Source organism: Quercus robur, chromosome 8 (genome assembly GCF_932294415.1).
Source record: "Quercus robur chromosome 8, dhQueRobu3.1, whole genome shotgun sequence".
NCBI lineage: Eukaryota > Viridiplantae > Streptophyta > Magnoliopsida > Fagales > Fagaceae > Quercus > Quercus robur.
Window position 1 is genome coordinate 57,299,920 of NC_065541.1, and position 15,362 is coordinate 57,315,281.

Here is a 15,362-nt window from a genome sequence, read left to right on the forward strand (position 1 = left end):
ATTTTGGACTTGTCAAGAGTTGACAAATAAGCCCAAGACCCATTGGAGCTAGAGTCTTATTTGTTCCATTTGGTCCCATCTCAAGCCACAAACTAAAGCCTAATTGGGCAGGCCCAAAAGGCTAACCCAATTAGATAATCAGTTTTTATTTAATAAGAGTTATTAAATAAAGTAACTAAAAATGTAGTTAAGAATGTACGTATGATGAAAAGAAAAGAAAACAGTTTTTCTCTACAATGAGAAGAAGAACTTTCTTTGAGAATCAATGTACATAAAGACTGATTGAGAGACCACTCTTCTCGGGCACCATGTGGAATTGGGATGTTGATTAGAGGTATTCTCAAGTCTTATTTTTGAATTTCACAGCATCAAGGTACGCTTTCTATTCTTTATTCTAAAATTCAAGGTTACATGTTATCTCTCTTGAATGAAGTAGATTCGTATTTGTTGCTTCCGTTGTGTATTTTGTATGAGATGCAAAACCAGTTTTTCCAATAATTGGTATCAGAGTGGTCTTCAATATCATGCTTGTATAACATGTGATTGAGTTTTAGAATTAAAGAAAAACCGTTTTCTTGGTGTTTTTATTTTCTGCAGTAAAGTTTTTGCATAATTGTGTCTTTAAATCCATATGCTATGTTTTATATATGAGATATATATGTTAGATTCAGTTCTTTGAAGTGGACCATGGTATATCTTTTAGTTACGGTGCCACCTTTGCTAGTTTTTGTATTAGTGAGGTACACCATCAATGTTCATAAATGATTGATGGGCTAACTTCATTAGGATGAGATTGTATCATTGGTATGATAGTATATATTAATATATGCATGATTTGACTTTGAGAAAGTTAACTATGTATGCATTCAAGGATTCTCTTTTCGGTAATGATACAGATTACTGATATTGATCAAACAGTATGTTAATGCTAGAATTAAAGTTTTTTGGTTACTTGTTAAAATCCTTTAATGAAATTTATTTCTAATGAGATTAAGATTATGTTTTCAAGGTTTCTAGCATTATTAGGGTTTTTGATAATGATCTTGAAAACCTTAATATTTGATCTGTGAATCTTCATTCATAAAATCAAAAGGTGTTTTTTGATGGAAAATAGCAAAAATGTCAAAAACAGTTACCAAAAAATTCTGAGAAAAATTCAGTTTTGCGAGTTTCGATCGATCAAGAATTCCTTTTTTGATCGATCAAATGTTCTTTTCGATTGATCGAAGAGGAATCGAGAACCGATCAATTCAAGCAGAAACTCTATGAAAAAATTCTTCATTGTCTCGATTGATCGAGAATTCCTTTCGATCGATCGAATAGGAATCGAGAATCGATCGAACGAGGCAATGGCTTTGTGATGAATTTCTTCATTTTTTCGATTGATCGAGAAAAAGGTTCGACTGATCGAAGGCACTGAATTTTGAATTTTCACTTGCTTTTTGATTAAGTGTTAAAACTTTGATAAAAAGGCAAGGTTGTATGTGATGAGATTACACATGATTCTATATAAAGTGATTAATTTTATAGTCCGTAAAAGTTAAGGACATATATTAATCACTATCTAACTAAAAGACCTAATGAGATCAAAGATATTAGTTAAATAGAACTCTTAGTCCTAAATAGATTAGGACTTGTCTTTTAAGAAACATTCTAATTAAAGTTATAGAGTTTCTAATGAGATTAGAATACTTTATCCAGTAAATTAAGGATAGAGTTCTTTATAACTAATTCTTGATCCATTAGTATATGGAATCCTAAATAGTTTAGGACTTCCATTTTAGTTAGTGATTATAATGAGATTAGAGTCTTTAACAAGTGCAAGGTTATTAGTTGTGATGGGATCACAATTATTTAAAGAAAAACCTAAATAACGAGTGGGAGTGTTGAAATAACCCTTTTGTTAAGTTTATTGTAATGTGAATAGATACCTTGTCTTAGCCTCGAGCCTTGCATTCCATACGAAGGGTATTTACTTCATGGATTACATGATTAAACTTCTTTATGATTACGCAAATGTTTGTTACGTTATTGTGACGTGATTTAGTCAGATCACATCGAATTTAAACAATTAAACACATTTGATGTGTAGGGTTAAAATTGTGATAAGATCACAATGTTTTCAAGACAATCCACTTGTTTTAAAATTTCTACTAGGAAAGAGATACAAGGGTTGGATCTCATGGCCTCTATTATCAGTTCATAGTAGTGTGGGTAAGCACCTCGTCTTGGCATATATGCCTCGCGTTCCCAAAGGAGAGTGTTTACTTCATAGTACTACAAGATTAAACTTATCCATTTAAAGTAATTTGAACAAGCACCTTGTATTGGCGTATATGTCTCGCGATCCCAAAGGAGGGTGTTTTGTTTCATGGTACTACAAGTTTAAACACTATAAGAGAGATGAAATGTGGCTACACATGATTCTAGATAATGGTGTACACTAGACTAAGTGTAATGTTAATCTCCCAAAGGAGCTATGTCATTATTACTTAGAGGCTAAAGGAAGAGCGGCAAATTATTTTTGTTTGGTAAAAGTTACCATGATAGCATTAATAATGAGAATAGTTCTCGTCTAATCGTAGTGGTTGGTATTCACTCTATGTTGAGGAATACTAATTGCGGGATTAGGTTGTTGTTGTACCTAGTATAGTATGGTTTTCGGGTTCCATACTATATGGTTATGGATGCAAAATTATAATGTTCTTGTATTTATGTTCATAGTCTTAAAATAAAGTTGTCATAAATTTTTGTTCTCTAACTACTATTTTAATTGAATCATATTAACTAAGAAATAATTTTGGACATGGTGCTTAAAGGAGCTGAAGTACATAAATATGTTTCGATTCAGCATTTTCATAATTTCCTATACATGATGCATTTATGGAAGATAGCTTATGATGTGATCATAGTCTCCATTGAAATGCTAAAATGTTACTTTGGTTCTATCTCAATTGTGCTACAACATGAGATGCAAGAGTTAGTACTAGACTTAGACTTTATATTAAATCTAGATGAGATATTTGGTATGAATCATATTGAGTGCTAAGAAAGGCTTAAGGAGTTCCAATTCTATATCATTTTATGAAAATATTTTATTTTTAAATGAATTGGAATTCTTGGATGTAGAGATTAAATGCTAATCTCATATGGATATGATCCACAAGTCCTTGTTAGAATCATTTGATCAATTCAAATTTTTTTGAAAATAAATTCTTTTTATATTATCTAAGTTGATAAGTGAGTTCTACGCAATGGAAGACATCCTAAAAGCTAAGGCTAGGATCAATATGATTTAATTCAAATTCTTAGCCTGAACTGAAAGGTAAAGGTGGTAAGAAGAGGAATTATAATACCAAACAGTTGAACAAGCTAGTTGCTCTAGTAGTTGCCAAAAGGAAATTAGACTCAAAAGTATGATCAAAAGGAAAGTGTTTCCGTTTTAGTAAAGCTGAGCATTGTCCATGATTGCTTTCTAGATGAAAATTTTACATGTTTTACTTTTTAAAGAGAAAGTTTCCATCCTTTGGTATTGTATGTTTTGACACTTATGTCTAGATCTTATTAATCTAAATGATATTCAAGATTGATGAAAGATGGGCTTTTAGAACCATTATTTTGTTATATTCACAGTCTATGAATTCTATTTAGAGGATATTATGATCTAGGACTCCTTTTTGTAAAGGAATGAAGTTCCAATGACTTCTTTAAGTCAGTGCATACATAAAAGAGGAATAGGGCTCTTTTAAAGGTAGATTGTTCTAGAAGAAAATGTCAGAATTTGTTGTAGGACAACTGTAAAATACATTTAGAAATGAGATGGTTGTATTAGATACACCACAAGACATTATTCTATAGATAACTATTACATCGGTACAGTATCGTAGTGGGATAATTATCAATTACCAAATAAATTCAAACTTTTGGGATAAACTTTTAAAGTCATTCCACAAGGATATGAATTTAATCCTCGGTCTTACATAAAGGCAATAGATGATATGAATATGAATTACTGGATAGAATTAGATTATATTTAAAGTCTATAACTTGTAGAGGCGCCTAGTGACATTAAGCCTATTGTTTTCAAATAGGTCTACAAGAAAATGAGATTGATAGATTAGAAGGTGTAAACCTTCAAAGTTAAGACTTGTGGCGAAAAGATTTATTTAGAAAGAAATGGTTCGACAATGAAAAGATTTTTTCACCAATAGTCAAGTTTGATTCTATCTAGATTCTCTTATTCATTATATTTCATTTAGATGAAATATGTCAATGGATATCAAGAAAGCTTCTTTTAGTAGCAATCTTGAGGAAGACATTTATATGATTTTACTAGGCTTGTTCATAGCAAAGAACTAGTAGTGTTTAGTATGCAAGTTGCTTAAAGTCCATTTATGGACTAAAGCAAGCATCTGAATCATAAAATATAATCTTTGATCAAGCAATTACGTTGTTTGATTTTGATCAAGTATTAAAAGGCCTTATGTGTATAAAAGCTATATAGAATAATAAATCTCTTAATGTATGTTGATGACATTCTAATCATTTAGAATGATGTAGAGTTATTGTCATCAATAGAGGTTTTTGTTGTCTCGTCCAATTTGATATAAAGTACTTGGGAAAGACTGGTCACATCCTAAGAATTAAATTTTGTTAAAATTCAAAAATTAGGATGTTGGGTCTATCTTAAACTGCTTAAATAGATTAGATTCTAGCCAAGTATAGCATGTAATACTTCAAGAAAGGATTCTTTCCTTTTAAGTTTGAAGTTTCTTTATAAAGGACTATAGTCCTAAGACATATAAAAGGAAGAGCATATTAAGACGGTTCCTTATACCATATCAATAGGAAGTCTTTATACTATGCTATATACTAGGCTAAATATCTATTTTGCGGTGGGCATGGTAAGCAAATATCAATTGAATCTAAAATCACTTAATTTAGTGGGAGTAAAGCATATACTCAAATATCTTAGGAGAATAAGGGATTATATGCTTGTCCACCAAAGTGAGGATTTGATGGTTATTGGTTGTACAAATATTGACTTGTAGTTTGATTGTGATTCATGAAGCTGGACTTCAAGATATGTGTTCATCCTAGGTGGTGAAAATATACATTAAGCATAAGTATTATCTCATTAGAAATATATGAGTACGTGACATGTAGTAGTAGAAAAGATAATTTATGCAATAAATCTGATTGAAACTTGTTTCCAAATCTTGCCTTAGAGTGACTATGAATTACTCTAAAGGAAAATAAGTGTCGGATATATGGTAAATTGTCTTTGAGGGCAAGTGGGAGATTGTTGGGGTTTATGCCCTAAAATCCAATTTATTGGCATGTCATAAATAATTAAAGGCGTAAATGCACTTTAAGTCCCTATATTTTGACTTTTTTCCATTTTGGTCCCTACATTAAACTAATTAACGTGTGTTATTTTTGTCATTTCCATTAGTCAACCAACGAAAAAAGCTAAGGTGGCAGCCGAAGCAATTAAAATATTATAAAAAATGCCACATCATCATTTAATTTTTTTTAATAAATAATTTGTCAATTTTAACTGAATAAAAAAAGAAAGAACAGAATTAAAAACAATAAAATCAAATGCCTATGAACACAAGAACACAAACCCAAAAAATCAAACCCAAGAACACGAATTCAAAATTAAACCCATTGAATCAACTTCCTTTCCCCCTTAAAATCAAATCAATAATGCAATAAAATTTGAGAAGACAACAAAGACCAATGCTGAAAATCCATTAGTTTTTCTCATTCTTCCCCAAAGATTCATAGCCAAAATCATAAAATCAAAGAAAACCTAGAAATCTCAAACACTCAAAAAGCTAGAAACACAAAAACTCAAACAAAACCCAGTTTATTTCAAACAATCAACAACAAAATCAACCAACTTGGTCAACTTGGCTCATTCAATCAAACAAACACACAAACCTAGCCAAACTCAGCTCATTGAATCAAACTTGGCTCATTGATTGATTGATTTTTTTTTTTTTTTTTTTTTTTTTTTTTTTTTCTGATTTCATTTTTTGGGTTTGGGTATTTGATTTTCGGGTTTGATTTTCTGGGTTTGGGTATTTGTTCTGGGTTTCTTATACTCAGCTTTGGATCTAGCCAGTGCTTCTTTCGACCGAGCTTGAAAATTGCTGGCATCGGATTCTTCTTTGTTTTGGTGGGTTCGGAGCACAGTCTTTAAGGATGAGAGTTGAGCGTGCTGAGAAAGGAGAGCCCTAACGGTGTCATAGAATTCAGTTCAATCTGGTTGAAGCCAATCCAAGGTTTCGAAAGCCCTGTTCGCCGATGCCACCATTGTTTCCACGTCCCCAAACCACGACGAAAGCTCTGAAACCAACAAGCTTCTTCAACGACTCCGCCGTCTTCGCATAGAGTTCACGCGTCGCCGGAGCGAGTTGGTTGAGATTATTGCTGTTGTTGTTGTTGTTGGGGACCCATGACTCCGCTGCCGGAGTTGCTTTTGACTTTGAGCAAATACCCCAACCCAGAATAGTGTTCAGGTTTGGATCTTATGTTAATTTTTTGGGTTTTAAAATTTTTGGGTTGGTGTTCTTGTTAAATGCACTTTTAGATCTTATTTCATGTGAATTTTGGTTTTTAATTTTTTTATTTAGTTAAAATTAATAAATAAAATTTTTAAATTTATATGCTGATGTGTCATGGGTGATGTGGCATTTGTTATAATATTTTAATTGCTCATGTTGCCACATCAGCTATTTCTGTCGATTGATTGATGGAAATGACGAAAATAACATGCGGTAATTGATTTAAGGACTAAAAGTGGTAAAATTAAAATGTAGGGACCAAAATGGAAAAAAGTCAAAATATAGTGACTAAAAGTGCATTTACGCCATAATTAAATTGGTTAATTGTATGAGACTATTTATAAATGGATTAATGAGACATTATCATAGTCCTTGAGATGCATTGTATGTGATTTAGTCATAGAAGATATAAATCACAAGTTCCTTATAAACTCAAAACATAATTTATAGTTGGTGATGAAATTGGGTATTTCATTTGCGAAGACTATAATGCATCAACTAAGATGGTTTGTCTTGATCATAGAAGTGGAGATTTCTAGTTGATGTGTTGATGTGTTTTAAGTGTTAAGACACATTAAACATGACCGCTGTGAGATTAATTATTCAATTAACAACTGTCACCTGAATAATTAATCTCACGACTTCTAATTTTATAGACTCTCAATCCTGAGAGGATAGTAAACCCAATCATGAAATGTAGGTTACTTTGATATGTTAGGGGTGAGATCTAATATTCACGGTCAAAACTTCAGTATGTTGGGTAATCACACGTAATGTTGAGGGAACACATATTCTTAAGATAGAATCCATAATTTCTTTTTATAGAGACATGAAATATCCCTTTGAGATAAATTTAATGGAATCTGGTTCTTCAGGGTGCTCACTTTAGTAAGGAGTTACTAAAGTTTATATTTATTGAAATCGGATTTCAATAAATATGAATAACTAAAAGATTAAATCGGGTACTCAAGGATAAAATAGTTGTTTACAAAGTGATAGTTCATTATAATTTTATTCATTATGGATATTTCATGGAGGGGTCAAATGATATCATTAGAGTCTTGAGATATAATTTATTAATAAGGCCTAAAATGCAATTATATTTATATAGTGGTATTAAATATAATTAGTTGTAATTTTGGACTTGTCAAAAGTTGACAGATAAGCCCAAGGCTCATTGGAGCTATAGTCTTATTTGTTCCCTTTGGTCTCATCTCAAGTCAGAAACTAAAGTCTAATTAGGCAAGCCCAAAAGGCTAATCTAATTAGATAATCAATTTTTATTTAATAAGAGTTAGTAAATAAAGTAACTAAAAAGATAGTCAAGAATGTACGTATGATGAAAAGAAAAGAAAACAATTTTTCTCTACAATGAGAAGAAGAAGAACTTTCTTTGAGAATCAACGTATATAAAGACTGATTGAGAGACCACTCTTCTCGGGCACCATGCAGAATTTGGATGTTGATTAGAGGTATTCTCAAGTATTGTTTTTGAATTTCACTGTATCAAGGTACGCTTTCTATTTTTTGTTATAGAATTCAAGGTTACATGTTATCTTTCTTGAATGAAGTAGATCCGTATTTGTTGCTTTCGCTATGTGTTTTGTATGAGATGCAAAACCAGTTTTTCCAACAATATGGACAATGAAGTGATTGAGGATGATGATGACATCAATTTGGAATCATTTGGTGATAAGCTTGATGCTCCTCCGGGATTTAGAGATAAAAAACATCATATTCAAGTTGAAGATGAAGAAGATGAGGATGAGGATGATGATAATGATGCTAGTGGTGGAGCATTTGGTTCACATGAGGATATTGATTTTGATTTTCTTCATGACAAATGAGGCTTGTGTTATCAAATGAACCTTAAAACTTAGTAGTTGTTTGTTTGAAACTTTTTTGTTATTTGAATGTAATGAACTTATTTATTTAGTTCTCTATTTGAAACTTATTTGCTATTTGGTTGTAATGAACTTATTTATTTAGTTCTTCGTTTAAAACTTATTTGCTATTTGGATGTAATGAACTTATTTGCTATTTGCCATTTGGATGTAAATGTAATGAATAATGAAGTTATTTATTTGGTTTTGTTGAAAGTTTATTATGTTAAGGATGATTATTTTGTAATGTTGTTATGTTAAATTCTTTAAAAAGATGTTACAGTATATACTTGTATGTTTTTTAAGGAAACATATTTATTACTATTGATTTGTTAGTTTTAGTATATTAAAATATTATTAATTATTTATATAATTTAAATAAATAATAATTAAATTATTTATGATGTCATCGGTTTAGTCATTGGTCGAACTCCGGTCTGACTAGAAAACCGGTAATTAGATCATTTTTCGGTTCTTTCATCGTACCGGTTTTTAAAACCATAGTTATAATATAGTAATTTGAAGAAGAGAAAACTTAAAGAATTTTTTCTTTTTTAAAAGCATTTCTTAGTCTTTCTACTTACTTCCATGACTCACTACTTAATTTAGGCATATATATATATATATAATTTTTTTTTTTATTTGACCATACAATCAGGCCGATAACCCATTAATTGAACCAATTACCCAACTAATAAATCGGGTTAATGTTCAGGCTGTGCTTAATAACTATGCCTACATATGTTGAGTCAATCGGTTTTGCTCCGACTTTGAGTTCTTCTCGTTCTAAAAACACTGTTTCTTACTCTCTCACACGTCACAATCAACCAAACACCTCTCTCTCTCTCTCATTATCGGTGTTCTCGACATGTCAGAGGTTCTACGGTTCCGACCAACTCCCAGACCCCTGAGACTTGGGACCCCACGTGGCACGTCACGTGACTTCCGGCTACTACCTCGAACTTCGAACCTCGTACTTAATTCTCTGCCCACAAAACATTTTCCCGAGAAAATTCATGTAATTAGAAGTGAATCATCTTCATCTTCATCTTCGTCTTCGTCTTCGACTTCAAAGCTAAGCGCTTGGACCCAAGAGGCCTCATTGCAGGACCTCCATGACTCGCCCGTGTCCGTTGACCTCCACACCATTACCACCGATACCCACTTCGATCGGGTCCTCGCCGAGGCTCAACAGCTCGAGGACTCCCTAATCATCGTTTGGTACGTTTCTGAATCTGGGTTTTTTTTTTTTTTTTTTTAATAATAAATTTTATTGTTCCATTTTATATGAAGATTTTGGTTCCATTTGCTGGTTTTGGGTTGAGTTGCGGTTTAAAGTGTGGGAAAAGAAAATGGAATGTTTAGTTTACTAAAATGCTAGGTTTTTTTTTTTTTTTTTTTTTTTTTTTTTTTTTTCTTCTGGACAAAAGATTGAAACTTGAGTCTATAATTTACAAGTCTATATGTTGTTGAAACTTATCAAGGTTTGTACTTTCTCTTTGTGGGTTGTTTTAGGAAAGGTTTTGATTTATTGGTTAATGTAATATTGGGTTGGTTAAGGTGATGGGATTAATATTGTGGAGTGAAGGTCATGAGCTTCATACCACTCTTAAACTTCTTTTGTTTTTCTCGGTTTTTGTTGTAATGAATTGATATTGTAAATTGAGTCTCTACTTTCCTTGTTAAATAGTTGAATTTTGAGCGTTACAGTTTGATTTGTGCACATATGAAAAGATGCAATCGGAAATCCTACATTTTCTTTCCTTTCTACATATGAAACATTTAATTTGAATGGGTTTTTAAAGTGAGGCATATGAACTTGTAGGATGGCAAGCTGGTGCAGAAAATGCATATATTTGAAACCAAAACTGGAAAAGCTGGCTGCAGATTACTATCCAAGGTTAGATTGACCCTTTTTTTTTGGTTTAATGACTATCTAACATGATCAAATTGATAATGTCACAATGGAGAATCCCCCCACCACACCCCCCCCCCCCCCCCCCCCCAAAAAAAAAAAAAAAAAAAAAAACTTAGAAAATTCACATCTGACTGTAGTCTTTCGGATATATGGATTTGTTCCTTCAGCTGCTTAAGTTTTTCTTTTCCTTTGTTTTCTGGAAGTTCCAACAAACACGATACTGCAATTTGGGTAGTTTTGTCGCATCAACTGTAACAGATTCCTTGTCCATTTTCTTCACAGGGGCGGAGCTAGGATTATTTGTTTGGGAGGGCCAAATTTCAATACTAATATAGTAGTCGCAAGCCAAGATAAATCATCACTCACATGCGTAAATGCACATACACATATAAAAACATTAATATTTTGATACTAGATTTGGTCATAATTTATAAAATATACATATAAAATTAACAAATTTCACATATGTATCTTCGCAAGATAATTTTTAGGGGAACTTACCATCTTTTAAGTTCTAATGAGCATACAAAAGTTGTTTCATTTGATATTAAACATGTAAAAAACGAATTTGAGAAAACAAAAACTACCTTATTTCTATAATTACTAGATCGATTGAAAAATTTTATTGGTTTTTATGAGCATCATTGGGCTAACTCAAACATTTGAGGGGGGGGGGGGGAGTCTATTTTTTGTAGCTAAATATTTACAAATTTTAATACTTACACATAATATAAAAGAATTTTTTAAAATTTTGGGGGGGGGGGGGGGGGGGCATGGCCCCCTAAGCATTGCAATAGGTCTGCCTCCGTTTCCTCATTTACTTTTCCAGCTAGAGCCTAGGCTGAGAGTGAAAGCACTTTGATCATCTAGGTCCGAACTATTTTCATTCATATTCCTTGTCTTTTTTTTGTGTGTGTGGACACATTATGCTTTTCAATGGTCTCCCAAGTCCTGAGAGAGCCTTATGTAGGAAAACAAAATTTTCGTTTCACTACATAAGGCATGAGCTAGAGCTGGACTGGAAAGGGGAAAATGCTTATATTGAATGTTTGGATATTTATGCATATTATTTTCATTCAGAATCCTTTTCCATTTTTCTTTATATGCAAACTATTTTCATTTAGAATACTTGTCCACTTTACTTTATATATATATATATATATATATCTGAATAAGACTAGGCTTCCCACTTTCTTTTCCAAATCATGCTTCTTGTTCTCATTATGCGTTGTGTTTCACCAATATCATTTGTTGCCCTGCATGCTATATTTGTCTTACACACAAAATAATATGAAAAACCTGAAGAACAAAGCAAGAAACATCTAATAAATACATGTGCAGCTGTATACTTAAAAATTATAGTAATTATAAAAATAATAATTATGAAAAAAAAATTTGGAATAAAGACAGTAAAGTGAGACTGGTCAAGCACGGGTAGTGTATTTTCCTCGGTGTGTTTGTGCCTTTATGTGTTATAATTGAAGTGTATGGTATCATACAGGCTGGCATAGTTACTACATAATTAAGATTAATTTTGAGAGTTGATTTGATGTAGATTGAAGTTCTACTGTGTTGATGTCAATACTGTTCCACACAAGCTTGTCACTCGTGCTGGAGTAACGGTAAGTTTCTCATGAGGCTCCAATAATTTTGGTGTTTTAGAAAGGTGTAGAGGCAAATTAAGAGTAAAATGAGAAATGACTTGAGTGTGTTTGATTGTTGCACCATCTGCAGAAACTGAATGTATATTAGCAATTATTGACTGTGTAGGCTTCAAAGGTTTGCCTTACAAGGAGTATCTACCCAAGCAATACTTGGTTCATATGTCAATTGATGATCCACATTCTTCATATGTTTGCTGTGTTGACTAGTTTTGATGAGTTTATGGGGCACTGAGAGAGAAAAGGGAAGCTGGACTTTCTTTTCTCTCTTTTTTTTTTGGGAGGGGGGGGGGGGTGTTGAAAAATATGTCAGGGTTTTGAACTCTGTCAGCCAAAGCAAAAATGCCAAAATTTGTATTATCTAATTGGCTCTTCCTCCTTTCTCTTCTTTCCTTTGGGTGTATTTGTCTGTCTAAATGGGAGCACTGGTCAATCTTATCAATACCATTGTTCTGTGTTGGGTCTGTCATACATTTGTGCAGACTTTTGACTTAATTATTTTATCTTTTTCATGCATATGTGTGCGTCGGGGGTCCAAATATGTGTAGAAGATGCCTACCATACAGGTAATTTTCCCTTACAATTGAATGTCTCCGAGGAACTCGGTATGTTCTTTCTTCCCTAGTAATAAACAATGATGATTATGTCACAGCTGTGGAAGGATGGCAAGATTCAATCTGAAGTGACTGGTGGCCACAAAGCGTATTTAGTCATCAATGAAGTCCGCCAAATGATTGAAAATGAGGGTACTGTGTAAGTCATAGTAAGTAGTAAAGTAGGCAACCCCTCTCTCTCTCTCTCTTCATTTTAAAGTTTCATGTTGATAAAAAATCAAATTTGTAACCCACTAATATAAAAAAAAAAAAAAAAACCCCCCAAAAAAAAAAAAATCAAATTTGTAATCCTTTTTTTGCCCTCATAAATTTTGTTCTGTTATAATTTCTTCAGTAAAAAAATAAAGGAAATTGACTTGGTGTTTGCTGCTACTTGCTCTATGTAAAGTGCATGCAACAGGAGGTGTTTTGGATATTATATCATATACGGTATGGAGATTTCCTTTGATTTCCAACCTAAATAGGTTTAGACCATGATTGTGGTTTATTGTATCATTCCTTTCCCTGAATAAGGACCCCAGAGCTTGTTGTATGTATGTTACTTATCAAAAAAAAGAAGAAGCTTGTTTTATCATTTATGTATGTATGTTGCTATCCAGGACTAGTTTGCCGTATGCCAGCAGCATGATAGTCGCGAAGGAACACTGCCCTAAAAACCAACTATCAAAGAAAAAAAAAATGGAGAGAAAAAGATGCAATTTATATATTTGTTGATTGATTCCTATACTTCAAAGTTGAAAGCCAATTGTGACTTTATTCTCTCTACTGTGATGAAAGTTTTAACGGACATCAAACATTTCAAGAAGCAGAACCCTGTGAATGGCAGTATCAGGATTATAAACTTTTGCATTGACCTGCTGAGGCCTTAGATTCTAATCATAAATGAGCACTGATATATGGAGTTTCAGGCTGTCAGCATTTCCTTAAACGTTTGGATTCACATACTTGTGGGTTCAATCATGTGAGAAATAAACAAATAGTTGTAATATAAAACAGGACTTGTGCTGAAGCACTAGATCCAAGCTTTGCTCTATAAAACAAACAGGTGAACTGGACCCAAACTTTACCCTATGAAACAAGTAGCCAAATGCAAATATCAGTGGCAGATGAATTTGTCACTTTTCTTGCTTGAGTCTTGGTGGTTAAAGAATAGGGTGGTGTTTATTACACACACCCTATTATGCGCACACACACACTCAAACTACACAAAAATTGTGACTTGAAGTCATAGTTTTCAAGTGTGTTAAGTGTGTATAATAGGGTGTGTGAACTAGTTCTTATCCTATAGAATAAGAATAAACCTATTCGGGGACTGTGGCTCTTGGTAATTTGTATCCGTTAAAATGTTAGTGGCAGATGATTTTGTCACTTTCTAAGCTTTTGTTGCAGGAATCTATCCCAATATCAGAACCCCCAAGATGCTCATTCCATGTCCTTCCACCTTTTCACAGTTGACAATATTGTAAGAGTCTTTAACATAAAACCATATCCCCAATGAATTGGAGTTTAGGATGTGGTGGTATTTGCCACGTTGCTGTCACATTGATGCCACTGCCGGATTAATCTATCTGACTAGTGGGAGAAAAAAAATATGTGAAGCTACAAAGTTTCCATGCATTTTGCTGGGCCACATCATTCAATGTGTGTGTGCATTGCGTGGAACTGAAATAACAGAGAATGCGAGGCACAAAAGCAACAAACTCTCTTGATGCTACCAAATTGTCTGGCTACTCTGTTTGGCCAAAATTTTATGATTTGGGAAAACCATTACAACAGGAAATAAGCGAAGAGTTCAATGACTATTCATTGTTCATTATGTTTAGGCCATTTCTGCATAGGCTAATTGATTTAATTGTTGAGTAAGCAACTAAAGCATCCCTCAAGACTAGTTGAAAAACTCACATCAGTTAGCTGATTATTGGTTGACTATCAACTAATCATTTATGGTGCTGGCAAATATCCTAACTAAATGTAACACTAAGTCAACACTTGAACTTGTCATTGAATATTAGCATATCATTTTTTCTTTTTTTGGTGGGAATAAGCACTTGTCGGCAAATTATACTACAGTTTGTTTATTGACCAAACTGTTACGCTTACATCCTCTATCTAATTCCGAGTGTTTTGGAGTGGATTATCAAAGAACTTGAGGCATAACTTGTTGGAGTGGATTATCAATTCCAACTAAGATGCATAAATTTTCTCCTCACATGGAACTAAAAGACACTAATCAGCCTCGACTTCAAGAAAATTAGATTGAGCAATTGAGAAGGTAAGTTGTTGCCTTGACCAAGATGGTGCAACACTTGTATCCTCCTCGAGTAAAGAGTGTTGATACTTCTTTTGGATTTTCTATCGAAAGGTGTGGAGACAAGATGGGGAAACAAAATAATCAAAGTGTCTTAAGCCCCAAACAAAAAGCCAAAGTGACCCCAAAGTTGATTTTCCGCAAGCATGGAAAAAGAAGGAAATCTTGATGGAAAGAATGGCAAGCAATGACAAGGTTGTTGCGCATAATTGAATTATAAGTTAGTTAGACATGTACTTAATTGATTTAAACAAGTGGGATAAATGTTTTATTAGCTATAGCTTATGATTATTTTAGAATGTGATTAATTCATTTAATTAACTAATTTTTTTTCCTTCTAAAAAAAAAAAAAAAACGTTTTTATGCATAGTCATTATAAAAAAAGAAAAAAAAAATTATGATA

The 15,362-nt window shown here is 32.8% G+C and overlaps 1 protein-coding gene across 3 annotated transcripts; it reads left to right on the top strand.

Annotated features, from left to right (window-relative positions):
• Positions 1-9,160: 9,160 nt before the first annotated feature.
• Positions 9,161-13,504, top strand: LOC126697218 (thioredoxin-like 3-2, chloroplastic). Of its 3 annotated transcripts, XM_050394108.1 has the most exons (6): positions 9,171-9,679; positions 10,284-10,358; positions 11,932-11,998; positions 12,586-12,603; positions 12,690-12,800; positions 13,251-13,504. In XM_050394108.1, the coding sequence occupies exons 1-5, from the start codon at positions 9,327-9,329 to the stop codon at positions 12,792-12,794; spliced, it is 618 nt and encodes a 205-aa protein (XP_050250065.1). In that variant the 5' UTR covers positions 9,171-9,326; the 3' UTR covers positions 12,795-12,800; positions 13,251-13,504. The 3 variants fall into 3 exon arrangements, with proteins under 3 accessions (XP_050250063.1, XP_050250065.1, XP_050250064.1); XM_050394107.1 differs by lacking the exon at positions 13,251-13,504 and having other exon boundaries at positions 12,690-13,225; XM_050394106.1 differs by lacking the exons at positions 12,586-12,603; positions 12,690-12,800; positions 13,251-13,504 and adding an exon at positions 12,147-12,579 and having other exon boundaries at positions 9,161-9,679.
• Positions 13,505-15,362: the final 1,858 nt, after the last annotated feature.

What these genes read in the sequence shown, in the direction of transcription:
- LOC126697218 (XM_050394106.1), top strand. Translation starts at nt 9,327, where the DNA reads ATGTCAGAGGTTCTACGGTTCCGACCAACTCCCAGACCCCTGAGACTT. An exon ending in GACTCCCTAATCATCGTTTG is followed by an intron (nt 9,680 to 10,283) that starts GTACGTTTCTGA and finishes ATGAACTTGTAG; the next exon opens with GATGGCAAGCTGGTGCAGAA. An exon ending in GCTGCAGATTACTATCCAAG is followed by an intron (nt 10,359 to 11,931) that starts GTTAGATTGACC and finishes GATTTGATGTAG; the next exon opens with ATTGAAGTTCTACTGTGTTG.